Source organism: Herpailurus yagouaroundi, unplaced genomic scaffold (genome assembly GCF_014898765.1).
Source record: "Herpailurus yagouaroundi ecotype Mexico unplaced genomic scaffold, PumYag 159, whole genome shotgun sequence".
NCBI classification, from domain to species: domain Eukaryota; kingdom Metazoa; phylum Chordata; class Mammalia; order Carnivora; family Felidae; genus Herpailurus; species Herpailurus yagouaroundi.
The window spans coordinates 10,201,690-10,229,420 of record NW_024412400.1 but is presented as its reverse complement, the minus strand read 5'-3'; the positions used below and the strand labels follow the sequence as shown (position 1 = coordinate 10,229,420).

The 27,731-nt window shown below is 49.9% G+C and overlaps 1 protein-coding gene across 4 annotated transcripts in view; it reads left to right on the top strand.

Annotated features, from left to right (window-relative positions):
• Positions 1 to 27,731, top strand: part of CCDC13 (coiled-coil domain containing 13) — a 54,088-nt gene that overhangs the window by 6,068 nt on the left and 20,289 nt on the right. For 3 of the 4 annotated variants that reach the window (XM_040479943.1, XM_040479942.1, XM_040479944.1), the window contains 8 exons: positions 8,364 to 8,590; positions 10,825 to 10,973; positions 14,895 to 15,037; positions 16,580 to 16,669; positions 20,828 to 20,944; positions 22,173 to 22,277; positions 24,397 to 24,558; positions 27,249 to 27,425. In XM_040479943.1, coding sequence (XP_040335877.1) covers positions 8,370 to 8,590; positions 10,825 to 10,973; positions 14,895 to 15,037; positions 16,580 to 16,669; positions 20,828 to 20,944; positions 22,173 to 22,277; positions 24,397 to 24,558; positions 27,249 to 27,425 — 1,164 coding nt within the window. In that variant the 5' untranslated portion in view covers positions 8,364 to 8,369. Of the gene's footprint in view, positions 1 to 8,343; positions 8,591 to 10,824; positions 10,974 to 14,894; positions 15,038 to 16,579; positions 16,670 to 20,827; positions 20,945 to 22,172; positions 22,278 to 24,396; positions 24,559 to 27,248; positions 27,426 to 27,731 lie in introns of all 4 variants that reach the window. The other variant, XM_040479945.1, reaches the window with a different exon arrangement.

Below are 27,731 nucleotides of genomic sequence, written 5' to 3'. Positions count from 1 at the left end.
TTCAAAAGTAAAAGTTTTCCTTTCCGTTTCCTGGGAATCAGCATCCCCTGCTTAGATCCATGTTGTCTTTGGTCAAGGATCTACCTTGATTTGCAATTAAATTGTTTAGGAAGGGAAAGAAGAATGTGGTCAGGGCCCATCTCAGAAGGTTCCTGGCATCCACCCTTCAGTTGCCCCTATCTGCAGCTTCCTGCCACCCCAGCCTCCGCCCTGATCAGTCCACCCTGCCTCTTCTTTCTTCAGACTCACCCATCTGTTCCCCTCTCTGCCTAGTAATATCTGCTCACCTCTTATCTGCTCCCAGCATCTTTTCTTCCTCCATCTTCCCCTTCTCTCTCCCACCTCCTACCTAGCCTCCTGCTCACCCTTTCCCCATAGTGCTTTGTCCACACCCCTGTCTTGGCCACCTGAGGCCCCAGGTCAGGATGCCCTTCTGAGCCCCAGGCCCACCCAGCATCTCCATGTGGAAAGCCTAGGGAGTCTCAAACTCAGCAGTGCCTGGGACTGGGCTTGCCAGCAGCTTGGAAAACTCCTCTGCCTGGAATAACCATCTCCCCAGCCACTCAAACCCAAACCTTCTAGACTCCCCTCTCCTTCTCTCCTGCACACTTGCCTCACATTTCTTCCATTTCGGCATCATTCCCGTTCCCCATTCTCCATCCCCACTGCCGCAGCCTTGATTTAGGACCACGTTGCTTCCCGGAAGCATCCTCCCAACTAGGCCCCTTTGCCTCCAGCTTCACAAAATGCAAGTGCGATCCTGTGTGCATCCTCTAAACATCCCCATCATCTTCAGGTTGAAGTTCAGGCTCCTTAGTTGAGCCAGATAAGGCCTTCTTTCCAGTCCCTCCCCAAACCTCTGCGCTGCCCTCTGTCCATCCTGAGCCTTTCTCGATTCCCCACACTCATCACAGTCTCTCTGCAAATGCTCTTCTTTTGACAGGACAGCCCTCTGCCCCCCACCCCTGGCGCCCTCTTCTTCCACTGGAGCCAGATTCTTTAGCACTCAACTTCAGGCTGACTCAGTGCCTCCCTCTCCTGCAGGTTTTCCCAGCCTCTCAGAGCACCTGCCCCCCCCCCCCTTATTCTCAGGCCTCACTCATCATTAGACTCACCTGGGACACTTTAAAAATAGATGCAAAAAATAAATAAAATTTAAAATATAAATAAAAATAGACAGATGCCCAGGCCACAGCCCAGACCAACGACATCCAAATCCCTGACAGAGCAGATGCTAATGCCCTGGCGGCTGATGTAGACCAAAGGTGCCCCGTCGGTGCAGACATGCTGTCTGTCTCCCACAGATTTGACTGGGTTGAGGACACCCCATCTCATACGATGAGAAAGATGATAATAGCTAAACTGTCAGGAGTGGTCACATGCCAGGCACTGTAATACACACTTTCCATGCATTCTCTCATTTAATCCCTACAGCCACCCTGTGAAGTATATAACGATTATCATCCCATGAGATCATGACCTGAGCCGAAGTTGGATGCTCGACCGACTGAGCCACCCAGGCATCCCTACAAGTTATTCTTTATTCATTTATTTACTCATTCATTTTTTAAGTTTTTTTTATATAAAAAAATTGAAGTAAGGGCACCTGGGTGGCTCAGGTTAAGTGTCTGACTTTGACTCAGGTCATGATCACATGGTTCATGGGTTTAAGCCCTGCATTGGGCTCTGTGCTGACAGCTCAGAGCCTGGAGCCTGCTTCGGATTCTGTGTTTCCCTCTCTCTCTGCCCCGCCCTTGCTTGTGCTCTGTCTCTCAAAAATAAATAAACATTAAAAAAAATTTTTTTTTAATTGAAGTAGAGTTTACACACAATGTTTCAATGGTTTCAGGTGTACAATATAGTGATTCCACATCTCTATGTTATGCTGTACTCACCACAATGAGGGTAGCCACCATCTGTCACCTACAGCAATGTTGCAGTACCATTGACTATATTCTCTATGCTGTGCCTTTCGTCCTGTGACTTAGTCATTCTGTAACTAGAAGCCGGTAACTCCCACTCCCTTTCCCCCATTTTACCCGTCTCCCACCCCCTCCCCTTTGGCAACTACCAGTTTGCTCTCTGTATCATTCATCCATTTTTTTTCTTTCATCTTTGAGCACCTGCTATATTCAGTGACAATTCTAAAATATTAATTGAAGGCCCATTCTGGGAAAGATGCTGAAAATTAGGAAATAAGACCTAAGATCCCTGCCCTTAAGAGTCCTCTTATAAAAGGAATAGCAATAAAGCCATAGATAATTATAATACATTAAGGTAAATTTAGTGATCAAAGGATGCCCAAGGGACTCTAGGAGTCTACAGAGTGTCTCCAGGGAATCTTCAAGCTAAACAGGAGTTTTGGGGAAAGGGGAGAGGCGAGGAGGGAAGAGCCTGGGGAGGAAGGCATCCCAGGAAGGTAGAGTGGCTGAAACAAGCCTCTGAGATGCCTCCAGGCTTGAGCACTGGGAGGAGTTACAAAACCAAACATCCTCAAGGACTGATGGCAAATGAAAGTGAGTGAATCCAGCAGGTGTGAGAGAAAGAACACCATTTATAAGCAATGATACCAGACAGCCGAGGTGGATGTGCCGGCTGCAGCATCTGGGAGTGGGAGGGATGGTGTTGAGTGGAAAGAGCATAGCCTGCCCAGAGGGAACTCCTTCTGCTAAGAAGCTGCTGTCCATGTAAGGCTAGAGACCCAGCACGGCCAAAGCTGTAAACTTGTCAAAAAGAAGCTGGAAATCTGGATTTACTTGAAATCTACAGATGTTTGAATGGTTTTTTTTTATTTTTTTTTAACGTTTATTTATTTTTGAGACCGAGACAGAGCATGAACGGGGGAGGGTCAGAGAGAGAGGGAGACACAGAATCTGAAACAGTCTCCAGGCTCTGAGCAGTCAGCACAGAGGGCTCAAACTCACGGACCGCGAGATCATGACCTGAGCTGAAGTCGGACGCTTAACCGACTGAGCCACCCAGGCGCCCCTACAGATGTTTGAATGTTGACAACAAATTCAAATCCTCACGGAGCATTCTGAGCAAGTTAAAGAAAAATGTGGGATGGATGCAGCTCTCAGACCAGCCAGAGTGCCCTCCATGAGTCCTGGCCGGGTCTTGGAAAGGCAGGAGCCACTCAGATCTGGTTTAAAAAGATCCCAAATGATCAGGTGCGGTATAGGTTAGAAGTACCAAGACAAGGCCCAGGGAAGGTGGGAGGCAGGCAGCCAGAGAGATGGGGAGGCACCAGGGGGATATTGGAGTGAGCGGGCAGGAGATAAGGTGCAGAGGAGGTGACCTTGTGATGTGAAGGAGTGGCTGTGGAGGCTAGAGGGAGCTATGTCATGGGGCTGGGTCACTGTGGGCCCAGTAGCCGAGAAGGCTTTCTGCTAATGGGTCACAAGAATCACTGTGAGGGCCTGGAAGCCTCTGTATGTGGGGCAAGAGAAGGAGGAAGGGATTCCCCAAGACAGACCACCAGAAAGGTAGAAAAAAATAGTATTTTGTTCCTACCATGCATAGCTGACAAAGTACCTTCATGCACCACCACCCAATTTGCATTTGCCCCTTACAGCACATCTATGGTCTCCTTCTCATCTCCTGCTTACTGAAGAGGGATTGAAGCCCAAAGAGGTCTAGAAACTTTCTTTCTTTTTTTTTAATGTTTATTTATTTTTGAGACAGAGAGAGACAGAGCATGAATGGGGGGAGGGTCAGAGAGAGAGGGAGGCACAGAATCCGAAGCAGGCTCCAGGCTCTGAGCCGTCAGCACAGGGCCCGTCGTGGGGCTTGAACTCATGGACCATGATCATGACCTGAGCCGAAGTCAGACGCTTAACCAACTGAGCCACCCAGGTGCCCCTAGAAACTTTCTAATTCACACAGCTGGTATAGAGCAAGTTCACCCTGAAATTCAGGTGCTGTCTCAGCTTGGGCCAAGCTACTTGTATGGTAGCCCAGACCAGCAGTGTCCAACATCCAGGCTGCACCCTGACTAATGACATCAGGATCCCTGGGTGGGGGACCCAGGCACCAGTATCTTAAAAGCTCCGGGTGTTTTCAGTGTGTAGCAGGGGTGGGAACCGCTGTTTTATATGCTAGTCACAGCCTCCAAGTTGCTTTTCCAAGTTGCTGTTGACCTAGAATGATTTTTAATAGCTCTTCCTTTCACTCTCCAAGGTAACCCAATTTGGAATATGAAGTATATGATGGTCCCTTCTTATAATCTACAAAAAATAGGGAATCACAGGATAAACTTATTTTTAAATTCTCCAGTTATATTTTCAAATAATAGGCTCAGTAGGGTTTTCTTCAATCTCTAGGCACTTTTTCAGGTGAAATTCCCCTAAATTGGGTTGGCAAACTAAGGTGCACAGTCCAAATCCAGCTCACTGCCTATTTTTGTAATAAAGTTTTATTGGAACACAGCCACACCCACTCATTTCTGTCTTGTCTATTGCTGCTTTCCATTACAACAGCAGAATATAATACTTGTAACAGAAACCATATGGCCCACAAAGCCTAAAATATTTACTATCTGGCCCTTTACAGAAAAAGTCTGATTTTCCTGTTTATATAACATTGAGTCTGATTGTTAAGTTACATTATATCCCTACGTGTCCCAAAAGATGGAACGGGGAATTGAGTGACTATGGTCAGCTGTGCAGACAGTCAGCCGTGCCTGTGTGACTGAGCCCCCTGTAAAAACCCTTTTGCTTGTCTGCTTGTTTAATGAAGTCTGAGCAGAGGCTCATCTATGGCTGTCACACATTCAGCAGAGGTGTCCAGGGGTTCCTGTAGTTTGAGGGTCCCCAAGACTATCCTGAGCTTCCACGATTTGATAGAAGCACTCACAGAACTCAGCAAAGCTGTTATACAGTTAATTCTGATGAAAGAGTACAGATTAAAATCAGCAAAGGAAAAAGGCACATTTGGCAGAGTCCAGGAGACACAAGGCACAAGCTTCCAGTTGTCCTCTCCCAGTGGAGTCTCAGGAACAGAGCTTGCTTCTCCCAGCAACAATGCATGACAACATGCATGGAGCATTGCAAGCCAGGGAAGCTCACCCAAGCCTTGGGGTCCAGGGTTTTACTGGGGGTCAGTCACACACGCATGGCTGACTGCATACATGGCTGACCTTAGTCACTCAATTTCCCACCCTTCCAGAGGTAAAGCTGATATGGCATGGCCCAAGGTCTCCATCATAAAATCACATTGTTAGCATAGGCCATCTTGAGTGGCCCAAGCCCAGGTAAAGAAAGGCTTTATTGCCAGGCAGGATATACCTAAGACTTAGAGGTTACCTCCTTCAGAGCAGGTCAAGGGCCAAACCTTCCTTTGGAATGTGCAGGGTGTGGACAACCCAGACTTGCTGAGTTAATTCCTCTAACAGGACAGAACGATATAGTTATATAGTTATAGTTATAGTTATAGTTATAGTTATAGTTATAGTTATAGTTATAATTATAGTTATAGTTACAGTTATAGTTATATAGTTCCTCTAACAGGGCAGAGCTACCTAGTGAGGAATTCCAAGGTAACAGCAGCTCCTCTTTTGCTGTGACAGGCTCAAAGGCTATACCGTGGGCTCAGTTCTCAGCACATCCCAACCACCTGGGCAGCACTAACACAGCCCCATGCCTGGTCTCCACCCCAGACTAGTTAGATTGAATCCTCCAGGACTGGGGCCTGGACATCAGTACTTTTGAATTGTATCCCTGCAGATTCAATATTAAGACAGCTTTAACAAGCTCTGGGTGTAGGCTCTGGGACCACCCCTGAGGACAGGGTAGGGATAAGTACAGTGGAAAGGTGTTGCTGGAGCATCTGGGGGTGGTCAGGCAGGGAGCATGTTCTTCCTGGGGGGTCAGGAAAGGATGTGGTGTTTGTGCTGGGCCTGGGAGAACCAGCAAGGTTTAAGTCTAGGGGAGAAGGACATATAGGGACAGAGCAGCAAAGTGAGACTAGAACTGGCCTTAAGAAAGGGAAAGTTGGCTGGAAGAAGAGACAGAGGCTTAATCCCCCAACACCTTTAATGCCTTTGGACTTGGTTTTGCAGCTAATGAGCATCTGCTGAAGTTCTTTGGTGCAGGAGTGTGTCAGGCTAAGAGCTATGCTTTAAATAAAGTATTCCCTCAGCCAATGCAGGGTAGACTACAAGTAGGAAAAAGGAGAGGGCAGCCAGGGCAGTAAGGACCTGCTTGAACAGTCCTAGGACAGAACCATCTGTCATTTGTTCATCTAATACTCATTTCCTGCCTGCTACACACCAGGCCCTGTTCTAGGCACTGAGGATCCAACAGTGAACATCAGATAGTGCTTGCCATTGTAGGACTGGCAGAGAGGGAGAGAAGCAATCAATAAACATACAGTGTGTCAGGTGAAGCTAAGTGCTGTGGAGAAAGATACAACAGGGTAAGGAGTGTGGGGAGTGAGAATAAGAAAGTTTTCCACAATGGAATGGTGTAGAGACTTCTCTGATAAAGTGACGTTTGAAAGAAGTGAGTAAAGTGGATGTCTGGGAGGAGAGCATTCTAGGGAGAGGGAATGGCAAGTACAAATGCCCTGAGGTGGTCGTGAGCATAATGAGAGTGGGGCTGGAAATACACGGACATTTATGTAAAGACATTTATGGAGGATCAACAAGATTTATCACTACATGGATGGTGGGTGGATGTTGTGACTTCAGTTTGGTTTCAGGCAGGGGTGCTTAACACCAGACATGAGGAGGCCGTTTAAAAATTCCTGTGTCCGTGCTCTGTTATTCTGTTTACCTGAAGTTCAAAAGTAGACAAAAATACCCAGAATGTATGAGGAACTCTGACCACTCAATAATAAGCAGACAACGTGATTTAAAAGTGGGCAAAAAATATCAATAGACATGTCACAAAAGAAGATATGAAAATGGCCAGTAAGCACAGGAAAAGATGCTCGATATAATTTGATATCAGGGAAATGCAAATTAAAACCACATTGAGATGCTACTTCATAGTCACTAGAGAGACTAAAATTTAGACTGACCATACTAAGTGCTGGCAAGGATATGGAGCAACTGGAACTCTCAAACACTGCCGGTGGGAATGTAAAATGTTACAGCCAGTCTAGAAAACAATTTAGCAGTTTCTTATAAAGCTAACATAAATTTACCATATAAGCTGGCATTTCCACTTCTATGTATTTGCCCAAGGGAAATAAAAACATATGCTCACACAAAGACTTTCTTGTATATGAATGTTTATAACAGTTTTTATTCATAATAGCTGAAAATGGAAACAGCTCAGGTGTCCAATAACAGGTGAATATATGAACAAACTGTGGTATATCTATGTGATGGGATACTACCCAACAATAAGCAGGAATGAACTAATGATGCATGCAACAACATTAATAAATCTCCAAAAGGTACCGCTAAACACACACACACACACACACGAACAAAACAAAACAAAAACAAACCACAAAGGCTACCTACTGTATGATTGCAGTTATATGAAATTCTAGAAAAGACAAAATGTAAGGGATCAAAAGGAGATCAGAGTTTGCCTGGGACTGGGACTGGCAGGGAGATTGTCTGCAGAGGGGCACAAAGGAACCTTTCTGGTGTGATAGAAATGTTCTACAGTGCTGTTGCTCATGGCTGACACACGTATATGTGTTTGTCAAGACTCATTTGCACACATAAAATGGCATATTTTATTGTCAATGACTTATACTTCGGTAGAATTTAAAGATTAAAAAGAAAACATAAAACTCATCTTCAATGGCAGAGGTCGGAACAGTGGTTTCTTGGGGGGAATGACTGCCTGGAGAGGGCACAATATAGTCTGCTTGGGGACAGGAAGTACTTATACCTTGATCCAGGTGGTCACCCCAGGGATGTATACTTATGTAATGGTCCAATGAGCTGTACATTCAGGATTTATGTACTTTACCATGTGTAAATTATACTTAGAATTTAAAAAGTATGATGTCTGAACCCCGCTCCTGGAAATTGGGATTTAATTGGTTCAAGGATGTGTCCAAGCTTTGTTATATTTTAGAAGCCCTTAGGAGATTCTAATATCCAGCCAGTGTGGAGAGCCATTGCTTTTAGAGACAGGAAGGAGAGCAGTGTTGAGTCTGAGCGACGGGGAGCAGTCTGGTGGCACATTCAGGGCAGGAGGAGGATGTTCAGCTCAGCCTTGGCTTTCAGGGGATTTGAGGTGAGGCTGGGTCTTCCAGGCTTCCATAGGGATACACACAAGGCTAAGCAGGGTACTGCAGACTTGGAGGCTGTAGACAGAGCTGACTGTGTGCTGAGTACTCTTGGGAAATGTGTGCTTGTTGAGGTTTGCTTCTACGCAGGCTTCTTTTCCTACTCCTAGGGCAAGATGGCAGCAGATGAAGGTGCACGGGACACCTTGCGGCTCCAGTTCAAGGCCATGCAGGAGATGCAGCACAAAAGGTTGCAGAAGCAGATGGAGAAACAGAGGGAAAAGGAACTGAGCCTCGAAAGCAAAGTTGATGACCAAAAAGAGCCCTTGGAGATCTCGGATGGCCTCAGCCTTCTCCAAGCTGGGGAGCAAAACTCAAAAAACAGCTTCGAGCAGAGGTAAATGCAAACTTGAACCCACCCAGGAGCACTGGAGAAAGGTAGAGAAGGTGGGGGAGAAATTATTACAGACAGCTAGACAATCAGGTTGACTAGATGCGTGTGTATAAGTTGGGCCACAGAGGTTTTGACACAGAGGTTGTTACTGAAGATTTGCCTCTGATAGATCTGTGCTCCCGTGGATATAAGTTGGTATGAAATGTGTGTAAAAATTGTTCAAAGTCAAATTGAAAATTTGAAACTCATCAGGGTGTAGTTTATTCACTTGGATTTTCTTATTCAGTCTCTCATGAAAACCGTGTTTGGGTTTCTGGGGAGGTGGTTGGCTAACTCTGATGGTTCATAAATGATGATTGCTGCAAATTCTCATCTGAGATCGTTCTCCTATGCCAATTCCCTTTCCTGACACATAACAACCATAAACATACCTGTCCTAAGAAAGCTCTTGGTGGGTTCCTTGGTTTTTCACATTGGTGAAAAGGTTGAAAGTAGTCTGGAATCTTCTCATTTTGTTTTAAATTCAGTGCATGTTGATTTATACTGGTTGTCAAAGCAGAAGTCTATATTGATAACAAAATTCTCTGATAGTAAAAAAAACAAAAACAAAAACAAAAAAACCAAAACTCCACAATAGTTGTTGAGTTGTCTCTTTGCTTCTGGTTTGGCCCAGAATCTATCTTACCCATCCTCAGATGGGTACTTTTTATGGTTTCTCAACTTTCAAAATGTTCCACTAAAAAATGTTAATAGGGAAAAACATACAGGTTGTGCAATAATTGGAAAAGTTCCTTTGGCTCCGAGATATTAGCTCTAAGTTAACCCCAGACCTATGTTTCCACATGATCTTTTCCCAAATTGGAGAAACTAGTTGGTGGAGGCCCGAGCCACTGGTGGAATAACAGCAGTAATGATGATATCAGCTGTTAACTAATAATAACCGTTCCCTATAACGTCTATAACTTACTCACTTCCCACACAACTGTCCCTAGGGAGCCTGTTCTGTGCCTCACGGTAGAAATGATCACAGACCCATCAATCATGTGGTTCTCGTGTTTTAAAGTGCTGGAGAGTACCTTGCAAGACAACTCATGATGAACAAAACCAACCACCTGCTCGGATTTCTGTCAGGTTTACCTGAAACCTAGAGACCTAGGCTCAACTTAAGGCTTAGACAATTCCTATGTGGTCTTCTAATATGTATATGTATGTGTATATACACATGCAGTTAAGACTATCAGTATCTTGGGGCACCTGGGTGGCTCAGTCGGTTAAGCATCTGACTTTGGCTCAGGTCATGATATCGCGGTTCATGGGCCCAAGCCCTGCCTCGGGCTTGCTGCTCTCAGTGCCAAGCTCGCTTTGGATCCTCTGTCTCCCTCTCTCTCTACCCTTCCCCTGCATTTCACACATTTTTATATATATTGCTACTGCAGTCAGTCTGTTCTAAATGCTTCATGGTACATGCTATGATTTCTTCTCAACCTATAAATAATTTAGAAATGTGTTTTTCTTTAAAAAAAAAATAATGTTTTTTGAGAGAGAGAGAGAGAATGTGAGTGGGGGAGGAGCAGAGCGAGAAGGGGACAGAGGATCTGGAGTGGGCTCTGTGCTGATACAAGTAAGCCCGATGTGAGGTTCAGACTCACAAACCATGAGATCATGACCTGAGCCAAAGTGAGACATTCAACTGACTTGAGTCACCCAGGTTCCCCAGGCATGTGGTTTGTTGTTGTTTTTTTTAGTCCCAAATGTATGATGCGTTTGGGGGTTTGTTTTTTATTTTATTTTTTTGCTGTCTTTTTAGTATTGATTTCTAATTTTAGTCAATTGCCATTAAACAAAAAGATGTGTATGATGTCCATTATGTGGAATTTGCTAAGATTGCCTTTGTGGCCTATAAGATGATACATTTTTATCCATGTTCCATGGATGCTTGAACAAGTATGAATTCTTGGAGAGAGGCAGTCAGTTATATAGCCCTTTCTTAAATCCATAGTACACAATGTAATTCAAACCTTTTTTCTCTTTTCATGTGTGTGCATGTGTGTGTGAGTGTGTGTGCATAGTCACTCAGTTTTGAGAACAGTGTGTTAAAATCTGCTCATTGACATTTTCCATTTTGTACAGACGAGTTCTTTTCACCACCTAGTGCCCAACCAGGTACAACAAGCCTGGGCAGTGGAGGCCTGACTCCTGCCCCATCGGTCCCTATAATTCTGCCTTTGCCCTTGTAGGATGCTTGAAGAGGAGATCACACACCTTCGAGAGCAGCTCAGGGAGACAGTGGATGAAAATGGGCGATTGTATAAGCTGCTGAAGGAAAGGGACTTTGAAATCAAACATCTCAAAAAGAAAATAGAAGAGGACAGATTTGCCTTCACAGGTAGCTCAACCATTGCTGTGGCAGTGCCTGCCCTGATCTCCAGGTAGCTGGCCGAGCTGCCATGGAGCCCCCTGGGCAGGGCAAAGAGCAGGTTCCAGAGCACACGTGCTCAAGAGAGAGTGCCAAGGGTCAGCCATGGTCAAGTTCATGCGGATGAGTAATGGAAATGAAGGAGAGGTAGGGGAAGAGAGCAGGCCAAGGAGGCCAGTGAGCCAGGAAATGGGAGCACAGGAGCAGCAGGGACAGTCGGCAGGCATTCTGGGTGGTGTTGGTGAGCTGGCTAGGACTCATAACAGGGGTTCTCCGTGGGTTCTTGCTGCACGTTTGTCGGGCCAGCGCGGTCCATTTTATCTTGGTGCTCTGGCTCAGCCGTTGTGTTGTGGATGTGAAAAAACCCCAGTGGAAGCAGGCATTCACTCTACAGCACTTGCTGCTCCAGAAAAGTGGACGAGACAGGGAAGTTAGCTGTTCTGAGGGAATTTCCTGGGACCTAGTAGGGTCTAGAGTGGGCCTTGGCCCTTTTGGTCTGGGCTGGACCTTGGCTCTGTTGGTAGCGACATTGGCCATATGGGTCTGGGGATGACCTTAGTTCTGTGGGTGTGACTAGACACTGGCTCTGTGGTTATGAGCTACACCTTGGCCCTACAGATCTGGTGGGGACCTTGGCCCTGATTGTCCTCTGTTCCATGTACACCCATTGAGCAACTCCCAGGTAGCTGACGAAACCAGAAAGTCAGTCTAAGTAACCAACCACAGATGACAATGGGCCTCACCCGGCATCTTCCAGAGTGCCCCTCCCTGCCTTTTGAGAGCCAGTGTATTTAAGGGTAGGTACATGCAGAGGACCGGTAGTGAATTCACAGCCTTGGTCACTATTGTGCCTCACTCCATTCTTTGGCCTTTTCTGTCTAAAAAAACAACACTGAAGGGAAGGACTTGTATTGTGAGGAATAGAAAACCACACCCAGCCTGGCTGAGGTTCAGATGTGAAGGGGCAGCTTGCCCTTTGGCAGGGCCATAGAGAAGCTGATGAGTTCCAGGGGGGAAGCAGGAGACGCTTCCCCTCCCCAGGAGCCTGTGGACACAGGGGTGATTCCCTCTCTCCCAGCTTGCCCCGTGCTGTCCTTTGCTGGCTCTGCCAGCTTGCTCAAGGCCTCGTCTGACTGCCAGCCTCATCTCTTCCTCAGGACTTCTTAAATCCAGTCCATGCTATGCAGTCACCATTTCTGATTTCCAGTGTCAAATTTTGAAGAGAAAGGTCTGACTGGCCCAGCATGTGTGTTTAGACCAGGCCTCAAGGGACAGTCTGCTGACAGCTGACGGACTGGTTTTCCTTTGGCTGGATTTTTAGTGATTGCTTTAATTCTGTTTTTGTTTTTGTTTTTTTTTTTAAGTTTATTTGAGAGAGAGAGACAGAGAGAGACAGAGCGAGAGCAGGGGAGGGGCAGAGAGAGAGGGAGACACAGAATCTGAAGCACGCTCCAGGCTCTGAGCTGTCAGCACAGAGCCCGACGCGGGGCTCGAACTCACAAACTGTGAGACCATGACCTGAGGTGAAGTCGAATGTGTAACTGACTGAGCCACCTAGGCTCCCCAATTCTGTTGTTTTTTTTTAACTATACTTCTTTGCATAATTTTTTAGTGATTGCTCAGGCAATCACAAAATACATAACTTGTCACAGGCTACTTAGAATTAATATTTTACTAGTTCAAGTGGAACAAAGAAACTACCACCATATGGTTCCCTTTACCCTCCCCCATAATAGTGCAACTTTTATATGTATTATATCTCTATATATTGAAAATCCCAACAGATAATGTTATAATATTTGCTCTCAATCATTACACATATCTTACAGAGCCTAAGGAGACAAAAATAATCTATTATATTTACCCAGACATTTAGTATTTCTGTCCTTGCCCATTCACTGCTGCTCCCTTATCATGGGATTGCACCTTCAAGAGTGGGGCTTGGGAAAGAATAGAAAGAAAAAAAAACAACAATAGAGGATTTTTCTTGTTTTCTCTGAGTGCCCCTTCCTGCTCTTGGACCTCTTCATGACATCTACTTCCAGGATTTATGCTGCTTTTGAGTCCTGGAAGGAAAGCATAACACAGAAAACTCACTGCTGGACCATGTGTCCTTCCAGATCTGGTTTCCATCCCTGTTCTGAGCCTTTCTCCTGAAGTGTCCCTAGCCTCTGCAGCAGGTAGGAGGAGGCCAGGGGCAGCTGCAGGCCTGGGCTGCGTCAGTTTGAAAACCATCAAGCACCCTTGTATACCTTCCACCAGTTGTCACTTTCAGTCTGTTCTAAGGCACATGACAGTTGTGTTAAAAAAAAAAACAGGCCTGGGGCGCCTGGGTGGCGCAGTCGGTTAAGCGTCCGACTTCAGCCAGGTCACGATCTCGCGGTCCGTGAGTTCGAGCCCCGCGTCGGGCTCTGGGCTGATGGCTCAGAGCCTGGAGCCTGTTTCCGATTCTGTGTCTCCCTCTCTCTCTGCCCCTCCCCCGTTCATGCTCTGTCTCTCTCTGTCCCAAAAACAAAAATAAAAACGTTGAAAAAAAAACAGGCCTAAGAAGGTGTCCCTGCTGGTTACCCACTGCTGGAATGTCGGAAGCATTCAGAGAACTTGCAGACCATCTGACCAGACCTGCGTTGCGCACGTGGACAGGGGACTGTGAGGCTACCCCGTCAGTCAGGAGCTGAGCTGGGCTAGCTCCCATTGCCTGCCATCTGCACGGCCCCATACAGTTCAGATTCCCACATTCACACCCTGCCAGCAGCTTCCTGCCCTTGCCCACTGTGTTCTAGCTACTCCGTCCTGCTCGATGGGCCTCAGATTCTCCAAACATATTCCTGCCCCTGGACCTTTGCACTTGCTGTGCCCTTTTCTTAGAATACCCTTCCTAGTTGGGAACACTCTTCTTGATGGCTTGATCCCTCACTTGTCATTCATCCAGGTCTCTGTTCACACGTATCTCCACAGACAGGCCTTCCTTCCTGACCACTCCATCTAAAATAGCGTCACCCCCATCCCTCTCATCCCCTTGCCCAGCTTCATAGCAGGCAGTCCTCCCAGGCACTGGAATGCATATTTATTTGTTTTGTATTATCTGTCTCCCCTGCTGGAATGTAAACTCCATAAGTCTGTTTTATTCACTGTTGAATCCCTAGTAGCGAGAGTGCCCAACACTTGGTGAAACTCAATAAATATTTATTAAATGGGTGCATGCCTCTGTGTTGGTTAGGTGTCACCACAAAGCTTTGTGTCAGAAACAACCACATCATCTTGGCGGCATTCGGCAGTAAGCATGTATTGAGCTCAAACATCTGGGGTTAATTGGGGCTCAGCAGATCTAGGTCGGGCTTGACTAGGGTGGGTTAGCTTTATTCCACGTGTCTCTCTTCCTCGTCCTGGGCCCAGCCAGCTGGCCTGGCTGTGTTCTTGTGGAGAATGGCACGAGTGAAAAAGGGGGGGCTTTAACTGCACAAGTGCTTTTCAAGCCTCTACCTGTGCCTTATCTGCTAACAACCCATGGCCAAACAAGTCATTGGCTGAGCCCAGAGTCAGGCAGGCATAGAGGGGTCGAGGGGGGCACACACGATTTGCCGGAAGGCACAGAGCACAGGGTGTGGGTGTGTAACCGTGTCACTGAGGAGGGCATGGAGAATTGGGGCAATAAACTGATATCCCATAGAATTAAAACTCTGCTTCCGGATTTTGTAATTTCCTGAATGGCTGCCTTTCTACTCATCGGAGTGGGGTTTCAGGGTGCCTACGTGTGCAGTCACTCCCCCGAGCCTCTGCCCTTTCATGAGGGTTTCAGCTTTTCAAACCCCAGGGCTGTTGGTAGTGTGGCATGAGTTTGATGTGTGGGCCTGTGCTTTTAATTGACCTCCCGGTTTTCCTTCACTTTAGGGACAGCCGGTCTGGCCGGGGATGTGATCGCCACCAAAATCGTCGAGCTGTCCAAAAAGAACCGGGCGCTGATGGCAGAGTCAGAGGGTGCGAAAACCAGAGCGAAGCAGCTGAACAATCGCATCCGGGAGCTGGAGCGGGAAGTGAGGGGCCTTGGTCACTGCCGCCTCTGGAGGGGACTCCCAGGACCCTGGGCCACTCCTCCAGAGAGGGAGCCACACTTAGATGCTTTGGGTCCCTCTGAAGGGCTTGTGGGCCAGTGTTCGCTAAGAGTGCCTCAGTCTTTGTCACGTCCTGAGAGGGGAAAGTGTGTCAGGAAGCAAGGGGGGGCACAGGGCACGGGGAGGCAGCCGGCATGGCGGTTAGGACGCCGACCCGGAGCCTGACCACCTAGAGGTGAATCTTAGCTCCAAAGCTGCCTTACTTTGTGACATTGAGCAGGCTATAAACTCACTGTGTCACATGACAGTAATAAGAGTACTCACCCTAAGGTTTTCTGAAGATTAAGTGTAAAATGCTTTGACCAGTGCCTGGCAGGTAGCAAGTACTAGATAAATGTCTGTTAAACGAATTAACAGGGAACCTTGTGCCAGGGCACTCTAGCAGTTGGTCTCACTTTTTCCCATCTTCCTCTTTCTGCTGCCCCCTGCCCTCCCACAGCTAGTCACAGACCCCTCCAGTCTTGCAAGGACACAGCCCAAGCAGTTCATGGTCCCTTAGGAGCTGCAATGGAACCCATATGCTAGAGAAAACCTACGTAGCTTCCTTATATGGCTGAAGAAGTTGGAGCTTAAAGAGGTTAGGGGGCTTTCTCAAGTCATACAGCACGTGGTGGTGCTGCATCGCAAATCCAATTCTGTTGCCCCCCGAAATTCTCCTCAGTTGCTGTGGTAAGGCATTGAATGAGAGCTTCCTTATTCTATAACAGTTTGTTTGAGACCCATCTCAGGCTCTGTGCCAGGCCCCACGGGGGGAGCAAAATAGGCATGGGCCTTGCCTCCTCAGAGACAGACCCAGCCCCGAGGGCCTCGTAGAGGAGTAGGTACACACAGTGGGTCCATGGAGGATAGGAAGGGGCCACACTGGGAAAGGGGGCATGGGCCCCCATGCAGAGGGCCCAGCAGATACCAAGACTCTGAGTGGGGAAGAAAGTCTGGGAGGAAACCCATGTGGCCAAGAGTGAAGCAAGAAGAGGTCAGAGACCACACGCCCAGCCTTGCCAGACACAGTCCGGTGTTCGTGTGAACAACCGGGAAAGCAATGGAGGGTTAGTTGACTGTATGCAGTGCTGGGCTTGGCTACAGGCCATGAGCCCATGTGGCAGGTTTCTTTGCATCTCCTCGTCTTTGTGTCTCCTCGTCAGTCACATTAAGTCCATAGTCCCTTTATGGTACGCCTCCCAGACTGTGGACAGAACTCTGGGATACAGACCACGGCTGCAGCGTTATTATGTGCTAAGCTGTTAGTGAATCCTGGTGCTACTCTCGTGTGTAGTTGGGCAGTGAGGCCGACAATGGATTAAACCCTCTCTCATCACAGCAGTTTGTAGAGGAGAGTTCTTCCATTAATGGTCCTAAAGTGAGCTGAAAGGTGAACCACACACCCGTGGCGGCACCAGGGCACTGCACTCAGGCACGGCAGTTGCCAAGCAGAATCCAATATTAAGTGCGAGACTTACTTTTCAGCTGCAGGCGGCCCAGGCCAGGCTACCAGCCAAGGCGGCCACCGACGTGGGAGCCAAGGCGCCGAGGGCTCAGATGGGAGACAGAGCCTTGGTATGAATTCTCTTCTGTGCTGGGGAGTCTGGGAGGCAGCCGTGGGCCTGGGTCTCCCGTCCTCTATGTGAGTATAGGCGCCTGTGTCCAGGGTCCACCTCCGTTGCTGAGCCAGTGCCCACCATTGTGGCATCCTCAGAGCAGCCATCAGGGAATGAAGTCCGTGGCCTGAGGCCAAGAATGCCCCAGTGGAGGCCAGGTCTAATTCTGATTCAGTCCCTAGAGAGAAAGAACAGGAGGGGTCTGAGGACCCTGGAACCCTAGAATGTGGGGACCAGCAACGAAGGTCTTGTCCAACTGGCCTCCCACTCTCAGCCCAGCTGTGTCCTCTACAGCATTCTCACTGGGGAGACATCCAGCCTCTATCTTACCCCAGGGACAGGGAGCTCACTAGTGCCCAGCCCTGTGTGTTGGTGGGGGGGACATTTCATATTGTGAGAAGTCTTCCCTTTGTACAAAGTAAAAGTGACTATTGGGAATGGCGGCTTGTCCCTCAGATTCCATTTTGCTCAACCAGTGTGTAGGGCATGAAACCCAAGAAACAGAAATTGCAGGCCCATGAAAGGAAGGCAGTCTGACCCTGTGGGTTACCAGGGGGGAGCATGGAGCCCAAGGCAGATAATAAATAGCATCAGAGTCTCAAGAACAACCCAGGAGGCCTCTCCAGGGGTTTTTCTTGGGAAGCCAGACCAGTTGGAGATACAGGGAGCCAAGCCTTAGGACTCCCTGTTCAGTGTTCCTTTTCTAGTCTCACCTCCCTTTTGCCTACAATGCAGAGTAAAGCCACCTCATGCCTTTCTTGAGGAGAATTAAGCCCTCAGTGTATAGTGATAGGGCCCTAGGTTCCAGGAGTAGAACCTAGTAGAGTGAAGGCTAGTCTTGTATAAACCTGTCTCATTGGTGGGAGGGCTCTGCCCTTGGCAGGGGCTGTGCTTATAGGGCCTTTCCTGGCCCCAAGGGACACTGTTCAGCAGCTCCTGCTTTATCCAGAACACTGAGCACTTCCACGTCCCTGACTAGTCTGCCACTGATGAAGGACTGCTTGATTGGTCACTTGTTGAGCCCTGTGACTCAGGGAATCAAAGATACGGCCTCTGTCCACAGGGGAGCCCAAGAGGGGAGATGAGCAGCCATATTGAAGGAAGGAGGGGGACAGGGCCTTCAGAAAGAGTCCCAGGGGCTCAGAGTTCACAAAGAGAGCACACCATGCGAGGCAGCTAGGAGGTGGGCTGGAGGAAAGTTCCTGAGGTGGGCCTTGCTGGAGAAGGAGGATGGAGGAGGGCCTTCCAGCAGGAGCTGTGCAATCCGAGGCTGAGAGTCTGAGAAGCTGTTCTGTTTGCTAGCTGGGTGTCGGCTGGACAACGTCTGGCTGCAGCCCACAGCCAGAGAGGGGAAAGGGGAATGTCAGCCAAACAAGGCTAGCGTGGGGTCACCCACGGAGGGAGGCCTTGACTGGCAGCTGGAGCAGGAATTTCAGCTTTGCTCCGTGGCCGAGGGGAGCCTTGTGGGCTTCTGATACAAGAGTGGGTGGTGGGCCGCAAGCCTCAGCTCAGCAGTAGCCTGTGCTTTCCAGGGTACCTCTGATCAGACAGACAACAAAAGCAACACCCCCCTCACTGGACTGTTTGGGGCAGCCCCAGCCTGAACCACACTCCAGAGGCCTGCATGCTCACTCCTCATTCTGGCCCCCATGTGCCAAAGCACATTCCAGAGTGGAGCTGAATGCCTTGTCTCCACTTGGCACAGTCAGCATGGGGCTTCAAGGGGCTGTGCCGTGAGCAACACTGGCATTGTCTGTGCCCCTCAGACTACATTTCAGTTATTCCCTCAAAGAAAATAGCCCAGGGAATGGAAGGCTTATACCCATACTCAAGTCCCCCACAAAGCCTGTGGAATTTCACTCTGGGCTGAAGTAGCCCTGAAATGGCAGGAGGCGGGGGTGCAGCTGTCCAGGAGGAGAGGGCTGGGGGGCTTGGCAGAGCAGAGGGGTGAAGGCTGTTATGCATGCGGGTCCAGCCCTCACTAGGACACTATCTAGTTCTCAGCCCCCTTTGCCAGCTGCCCCCTCAAGCCAGGCTAGGCCCCCAGCCCTCACACTGCTCTCTGTCAGAATCTGCCCCAGAAAGCATCCTTTACGTGCATTATGCTATCGACACTCATGGCATCCTGGAGGCTGGTGTTGTATGGCCCTATTTTACAGATAAGGAAATCAGGCTTGGGGAGCGGTGTCTGTCATTGCCTGGGTTCTAGATCTGGGTCCAGGATGTGTACTCTTTCCATGCTCTGAGCAGGGTCACAGCCATCACGTGGGACACTCATAAATAGAGCTCCTGCACCACCACCAGGGCCAGTGGGGGTCATGGCACCCAAGACCTGACAGGCAGGGGTCACTTGCCAGCCTGGGGCAGATGTAAAACAGCACACGAGCAGGGAGAAGGATGGCAAGTAGCCAGACAGGGGGAAGGACACACACACACACACACACACACACACACAATTTTTTTAAAGATACGTTTGCGTTCTGTGTAAGTTCCCGGTTTATTCTCTGTTCACATTTGTTACTCTGTTTAGCCTCATGGTGGAGCTGTGAAGAAGCAGGACAAAGAAGTATTTTTATACCCGTTCCACAAACGAGGAAACCAGATGAGGCCAGACTTCTCGGGCTGTGTGTCCAATTCCTGTTTCCTTCACCAGTGGTTTTCACCTGGGCTGTCCAGAACCTCTGGGGTCCAGGGAACCTCCCAGACCCAAGCTGCGTGGCTCTGCCTTCCATGCTAGTGTTCACAGGAGGTTTTGTGTGTGGCTGCTGAGGAGAGATCAGAAGTCCACTGCAGCCCCCGCCCTGCTTCCCAGAAGGCCAGCTCACCTGGTCTTTGGGGCAAGAGCAGATGGTCTTGGCATCACTGCCCGATGGGACTTTCAGCCCACTGGTGATGCGTGGGCGCCAGAAACAGCTTCAAGTGGGAGAATCAGCTAGTGCAGGGGAGGGACCAGGCTTCTTCTAATCTGACTTGTGTCAAACCCAGTCAGCTTTGTGCCCTTGAGCAAGTTACTCCCCCTCTCTGGGCCTCATTTTCACTACTTATGGAAGGGGTTTGGATGGGCTGACCATGGAATCCCTTTAATGCCAAACTTTTTTGAGTCTCAGAAACTTATACTGAAGACAGAGAAATGGGCCGCGCATTTTTTTAATAATTTTTTTTAATGTTTATTTGTTTTTGACAGAGAGAGAGAGAGAGAGAGAAATAGTGCAAGTTGGGGAGGGGCAGAGAGAGAGAGGGAGACACAGAATCTGAAGCAGGCTCCAGCCTCCGAGCTGTCAGCACAGAGCCTGAGGCAGGGCCCGAACCCACAAACCGCGAGATCATGACCTGGGCCGAAGTGGGCACTCAACCGACTGAGCCACCCAGGTGCCCCTGGGCAGCACATTTGAGAAAAATTTGCATCCAAATGGTTTAAATCAAACATTACTAAAAAAAAAATAAATAAAAGACATTGCTGAGAGTTCCAGCAGGCAGTTTTCATGGTTGCTGCAGTTCTGCAAGCCACAGAAATGGAGTCTTTGGGGGTCAAACTGGGTCCTTATTTCTATTTAGTGAGTTCATTGCCAGGAAAGGGAGCCTCAGGCCCAAGCTGATGGTTCCAGGGGAAGGAGGCCCCGAGTTAGGATGGTCACCATCCCCCTGCCAAGTTGAGGTTGCCTTCTGTGCATGAACTAGTCCCCTCTTTATTCTGAGTGGAGACGGTTTAGCTGCAATGCCAGTCTTTGGAGCACAGCAGAGAGTGCCCACACCTAGGGGGTGTCTGGGAGGTGTGCGGCCTGCGGGCTTCCTCCAGGGGCTCCCCCTTCTGTGGTCACTGCCTGTGTCCGTGGACGTGCAGTACTCTGAGCAAAGGGCTTGGCGCCCAGGGTTGGGTTGCCAGGATTCACGTCCACGCTCCACCTTCCCCAACCGGGTCTCCCCAGCCACTTCAGCATCCTCTGCCTGTGCACCTGACAATAGAACCTGCCTCACAGGGGTGCACGGGGATTACATGAGTTGCTCCATGTTGAGCACCCAGCCCGGTGCCTGGCACACACCTGGCTGAATGGAGGCTATGATTATTGCTACTATTAGGCAACAAGTGACTACTCTCTCCTCTGTCCTTCCCAACTAGCCAGAGACCCCAGAGGTGAAGGTCTTGCAGGACAGGCTGGCAGCCACAAACCTGAAGATGAGTGAACTCCGCAACCAGATCCAGTTGGTGAAGCAAGAGCTCCGGATGGCCCAGAAGGTATTTCAGAGCCAGCAGTCAGGTCTTCCTGTATGGCTGGGATTGGGAAGAGCATGGCCAGGACAATGGGTTCCATTCAGGGGCAGCAAGTGCTTGGCCCCATGAGCATCATGCTGCTTGCTCTGGGTCAGGTTCCAGGTCCAGTAACTTCCTTCTGTCGGCCCTTGATATTGACCATTGGTGAGTGGGGTTGCTGGCTGCCTGAGGGGCCCTCGTGGTGCCCTCGTGGTGCTCTCCCAGCCCTGGACAGAGAAGGACAGTGCCTTCTACCCAGGGAAAGTGCTACAGACTTTCCTTATGCTACGTGCACCCTAGTAGATCCCGGGTCTCTCCTTAATAAGCCACCTTGGACTTGGAAGCCTGCCAAGACTTGCCTCCTGCCCTCTGCTGTCTGTGATATTAGAATATGAATAGGTTGTTTGTGTATTAAAGGCCCCTTTCAAAGAAAAATACTTAGACTTGGGATGCAGGCCCAGCTGGTTCATTATTTATTTTTATTTACATAGTGAATTCTCTGGCACTTGTCTTCTCTGCTGGAACCACTCAGACTAGCCAAGATTTCCAAAACAGTGTTCTATTGTGGAAACAAGCGCCGGAGACCGGGTGCGCTAGATTGGGTTCCCGTGACAGGCTTCAGAGGGGCTCTGGGCACCAGCTGGAGTGTTTTGTGTCCACCTCAAAGCCTTGAGGTAGGGCCTGCACACCACCGTTCAACAGCTACAATGTTGGGCCCTTCTGGAACCAAACACCCCCAACTGACGTTCGGTAGCTCTCCTCCTTGCTGTGCTCAGACACGGCCCCTCGTCGGTGGCTTCTTACAGAGGTCAAGGCCCTGTGGCCATGTACTTCCTGTATCTATGCAGAATGATCTCAGTTTTCAGTGACAGGTGAACAAATTGAGGAAGCAGATTTTGGTCAACTTTGCAGTTCACTCATCCCGGAATATGTCAAGAGCAGAGAGGGCCGCCTCTGGGCATTGTTGGCAGTCCCTTGTCGGCTGTAAGCATCGCCAGGAAATGCTGGGGCCGGTGGGATTCCTGCTTTCCCAGGGACAGCGGCTCTGAGAACATGGCCAGCTGGCCCGCGAGGCAGGAGGAAGGTGTGTAGGCGGGGGCCAGGCCCTCTGGGAGCCCCGTGCACCCTGCACTGCTTCTTAGTAGGGCAGCAGTATTAGGGCTCTTGTGGGGCCCTCTCTCCTGGCCTCACTCGAAGGGCCTGCCGTTTTCAGGTTTTGACCAGTGAGGTTGGGGAAGATGTGAATGTCCAGCAGCTCCTGTCCTCTCCTGGGACCTGGAGGGGTCGGGCTCAACAAATTCTCGTTCTGCAAAGCAAGGTGAGTGCGCTTCCTCTGGGCCCGAACAGAGGGCTCAAAATGCCCCAGAAAGGCTGACGCCGACCCACATTAGAGGCACAGAACCCTAAAAAGGCCTTGAGGCACTACAGAGCATGCTTGCAGGGCTGCGTCGTCTTCCATTCTCCCCCACCAGCCTGATTTTAATTTGTTATTTAACGAACAGGCATTTATATAACACTTACCATGTGCCAGGCACTGGCGCTTAACAAATGCCAAAACCTTTGATTTATTTTACCCTAGGCATATTTTCTTCCCTAGTTCATGTAAATTTGCGTGACTGTTATCCTTGCAGGCTTTTTCCAGTTTTGTCCAGATGCTTGAGGGCTTTTGAAAGTTTCAGTTACCCAGTAGACTTAGCCTTACCCCCGTCTTTATGTTCTAAATATTTCGGAGCATCTCTGGAGGCTAAGAGCTGCGGCTCCAGAGCCAGGCTGGCTTGGCTTCAAATCCCAGCTCTTGAGTCACCAGCTGTAACGGCCTTGGGCAAGTTCATTCTTGTCTCTGTGCCTCGGTTTCCTCATCTGTATCCTGTGGATAAGGATAGGAGCCACCCCACAGGCTTGTTGGGAGGACTGAATGAGTCTATATGTGTAAAATGACCAACGCAGTGCCTGGCATGGAGGAAACACTGTACAAAGGTTAGCTGTGGCTATTTTCCTTTTTTGCCTTCAAACCAAAAAGCACAGGAGTAGGTGTGTAACTTCTACTATTTGCCAAGCACATGGCCTGCCTCCCCAGGGACTTTCAAGTTCACAGTTCCTGGGTGGCTTTTGTCCTCAGGGCCTCATGGGGATCCTTGCAGCCAATACGAAGGTGCAGAAAGTCTCCAAAACACTGTAATTAATGACCAATGCGTGGCCTTGGGGTTCAAAAGACCCCAGTTTGAGTCTGCCTTCAGTTGCTGGTCTATAGGTTCAGTGACCTTGGGTAAATCACTTCTTCGCTCTGGGCCTCTGTCTCCTCACCTGTAAAACGGACGGTGTTGTGGATTAAATGAAATAACATTTGTAAAGCACCCAGCACAGTGCCTGGCCATAATAAGCACTCAGCACGTTTGTCGTTACCATTGTTAAGCTGCATAAATAAACGATTAAAAGTTTCATAGTGTTCTCTAATGTTTAACTGGAATTACCACACATTGCCACACGAGGGCGCTGATGTGTGCTTTCAAAAGCATGCTGTGGAATCCTAGTCAATTTTGCCCCAGCATAGGTTTACCCAACTGTGTTCCATCATTTATGTATCAACGTGGAAAGCAGGGTTAGAAGGACCCTAGGCATTATTCACTTCAACTCCAGTGCAACAAAACCATCGTTCTGTGGGGTGACCTCTACCTGCCACTGGCCAAGAGCCTATGAGTGCTGCACTGTGAGCTGTGGCCCACCCGGGCCAACTTGGGGTTTCTCAATGTTGCCTAATCCTAAAAATCACCCATAGCAGGTGAATAAAATGCAGGTCCCCAGGTCCTTCCCCTGGAGTTCTGACTTGTTGGTCTGGAGTAGGCCCTAAGATTTGTCATTCTAAGCATCTTAGGGGTTCCCAGGCTCAGACAAGTTCAGGATACTGAATCCTTATAACTTTATACGGGGTGTACCCTTAGGCCCATTTCACAGATGAGGGACGCGAGATTCAGAGAAGTTAAGTAAGCTGTGCACATTCACACAGTTAGGCTCTGAGCTGGTCTCTCAGCTTTTAAATGCCGTCCTCCCTCTGCAACATCTCCTGCAAGTGGCCAGGAACACGTGGCCTCCCAAGTCTTGGGTGACCTGTCTGTTAGAGAGTTCTTCCTTGTACTGAGATCCTCCAACCTCTCTCTCCAAGGTTCCTGGAGCCACTCAGCTGCTTCTTGGTCTCAAATAGCTTCTAAGGGATGGAGTGATTTTTCTCATTGTCCAACTAAATCCCCCTCGCGTCCTCCCCTGTTTTGCTCAAGATGCCGCCTCAGGTTCCTCCCCCACCTCAGTGCCCCTCATATGGGGTTTCTGCGTCCATCAGACCCTCCCCTAGTGGGATTTCCTGTTGCACCGCAGGACAGCCTCTGAGTGGTTGAGTCTGTGGGTGCAAACCCACTGTGGAATGACTAGTTTACCGCTCTCAGGTTCGTGAGCTTGAGAAGCAGTTGGGACAGACCCGGAGCCAGTCTGCAGGAACATCCAGTGATGAGCCGTCTGTCTATCCAGACCCAAGGAAGCTGTCTGCACAGGAGAAAAACCTGCTGAGGATCCGCAGCCTGGAAAGGGAAAAACAGGAGGGCTGGGAGGTAATGATGTCCAGGGAGGAGGTTAGTCGGGCACGTGGCACCGGGAGAACATGGCCACCTCTGCAGGGCTCTGAGGCCCATGCGTTCATGAGTTCTGAGTCACCCCTTACAGGCAGGAGACACCTGGGGTTTGGGGCACCTTAGTGCATGTTCCTCACATCCTGTCAATCCAGCTTGACACCCTCAGCCCATTTCATGAGCTTTAGGTGGCCCCATCCTGGCTGTTCTGGAGATGTTGGACCTGAAATTGTCACTGTAAAACGAGAAGAGAATGTCACGGCCCAGAGTGATGACCCAGGGACAGCATCAGGTGGGGCTCAGGGGAGGAGAGCTCCAAGCTGTGGGGAGGCGGGCAAGCTGGGACCAGCACCACACGCATCTCACTGGCTGTGCTGGGAGTGGCAGAAGCCAAACTCTGTCAGGCTTATGCGACAAAGAATGTATTGGCCCATGTAGATGAACAGTCTAGAGGTGGTCTAGCTTCAGGCACAGATGGATCCGGGGATCTGGGGACTTGGTCTTAACACCACTTTTTCCAGACAAGCTTCATTCTCTCCTGTGGGGACTCCTGGTAGTCCTAGTTTCTATCTTCCAGCCCAGCCCCCACAAACAAAGGGCTTCTCCTCCCCAGTAGTTCCAACAAAGTCCCAGAGCCATGTCACGGCAGTTATGGTACGGGATGCTTTGACCGGCCAGCTTCAGATAGATCCCCTCCCCTGGGTCTGAGAGATGAGTCAGCCTCTCAAAAGTGGGTGTGAAAGTGGCGAGCGGGGCTTTCTCAAAGTAAGTAGAGGAAGAAGCAGGTGCTGGGAGGCTGGGCACGCCCACTCCTCGGCACTGGCCATGGGCTTCTTAACAGTGAGGCCTTACCTTTCCATCAGGAGACTTCCATTTATGAGTGCCAACTCTGGGCTAGGCCCTGTGCTAGGAACGTTGTGACCATCGCTACGTCATACCCCCAGCGTCCTAGATCATCAGGTGTGAGGAGGGAACAGTGGGACTGGAGAAGCAGGCAGGGCCAGGTCCTCCCAGACCTTGTGTGCCGGCCGGGGGTTAGGCTTTTGTCTTGAAGGAGGTGGAAAACCACCAGAGGGTTTTAAGTTGTGGAGGGACGCAGATTGCTATGCGTTTGGGGAAGGTCACGTGGTCAGGTATAGGGGGCTAGGTTGGAGGAGGTATGGGAGGCAGAAGCAATAATCCACTTGAGACATGACTGAGGACCTGAGCCAAGGCAGTAAGACTATAGCCAAAGGCCAGACAACCTGCAATATTTGAGGGTCGACTTCACAGGGCTCAGTGACGGGATGGGCGGTGGGAAGCAGAAGGGTCGTGAAGGACTTCCAGTGAATGTCACAGGTGGGTAGAGGAGACAGGGAGGAGATTCAAGGGAGATGGGGAGTTGAGATTTGAAAATGTTGGGTTGGAGGTGCACCTAGCTCAGACTTACACATTCACCCAGAGCAGAGTATGTTGTAGTTGTTGAACCAATCACAAGCCACGATGCGGGTAGAAGGAATCTGTTCCCCATGTGCACTTCCTCTGCCAGATGCCCACTAAAGGTGAGGCAGCAGAGCAACAGGTGAACAGTGGCTGCCTCCTTGCAAAGACCAGAGGCCCATCACCTCCTTACTATTTGTCATTTCTGTAAATCACTTCCACAGGGATCTGAAAACACCTTCCCAGTGATAATTAACCCTCAAGACCAAAGCAGATTATGCCACCTAATGCCTAAACCCTCCTCAGTGTCGCAATCTCGGCTCCTGATGGTTTATCTAATCTGGACTCTGTCCCCTCACTTGCTGTGCTCTAGTCACACATGTTCTGCCCCGGGGCCTTTGCTCTTACCCTCATTTCCTTTAGTCTCTGCTCACACGCCACCTTTTCAGAGAGGCCTTCCTGGACCATGCCATTGTCTCCCCGCCCCCCACCTCTTCCCTTCCCCACTTTTCAATAAGCATTCCGTCACCATTTGACATCTGTCTTCCCAGCTAGGATGTTAGCTCCTTCGGGAGAAAGACTTTGTTTTGTTCTCTGCTGTATCCCCAGCACCTATAGTAATGTTAAATACATAGTAGGCCCGCAGGGAATGTTTGAGAGGGGAGGGGGGGGGGGGGGGGGGGGGGGGGGGAGGGGGGGAAAACTCCAAAGGCGTGGGCAGCACTTGAGTTGTCACTTTGTAGCTCATGTGAACGGGGCACGGTCCAGGCCGACGACGGGCGGCCGCACGGGAGCAGTGGGGCAATGCAGTGGGGCGGCACCTACTCATCCAGCTCTTGGTGGGGTGAAGCCACTTCAGTTTGAACCCTGGGCTTGGTGCTGTTCACTAAAGCATGGCTTTTCTCTTTCCTCAGCTCAAGCAGGGAGTGAGAGGCGGGGGCAGCCAGGCTCTCTGGAAGACACAGCCAGAGCTGGCGAGTGTTTCCTCTCCTGTCTGACCCAGGCAGAGCCAGGGCAGCTGCCTGGACACCTGTGTTCTCGGGCTGACGGAGGAGTGCTGTCACCCACTAGTGACATCTGTCATGCACCAAGGCGAGGGCAGGAGGCTCTGGGCCCACCTGACACCCCCGAGAGGCGAGGGCTGGGGGCCAGGGCACCGGCTCTGGGCCTCACCTGTGAGCGAGAGCCAGCGACCAGATGTGGCCGAGGTCCCATTCAGCCCCACTACCCACGACTGTACTTCCTGATTACAGAAACTTGTGGGGGAGCGGGATGGCCTCCAGAGAGAGCTTGAAGAACTGAAAAAGAAGTTTGAGGGCATGAGGTCCCGGAACAAGGTGCTTTCAAGCGAAGTGAAGACGCTGAGGAGTCAGATGGGGACCCTGGTGGAGAAGGGCAGGCATGACGATGAGCTCATCGATGCCCTCATGGTACGGCCCAGCCTCTCGGGCCCGGCGAGAGCCAGGCCAGGTCCCTCAAACACGGCCCCCACCCTGCCCAGAAACCCATGGCCCAGCTGCAGCCAGAGTGAGCCCTCTCTTGCCCCAGTATGCCACCTGCGTAACCCAGAAGCCCATCGCCCCCAACCCCCGTGGGTCCCAGCCCCAAAGCCATGCCCCGGGGACAGGAGCAGCAGAGGCTGCCCGAGCATGTGGACAGGTCGTTTTGCGTGGTGCTGGTGCGGGCTGTGGCGTCTGAGCCAGCCCCAGCCACTGGAGCTTTGGAGCCCAAAGAAG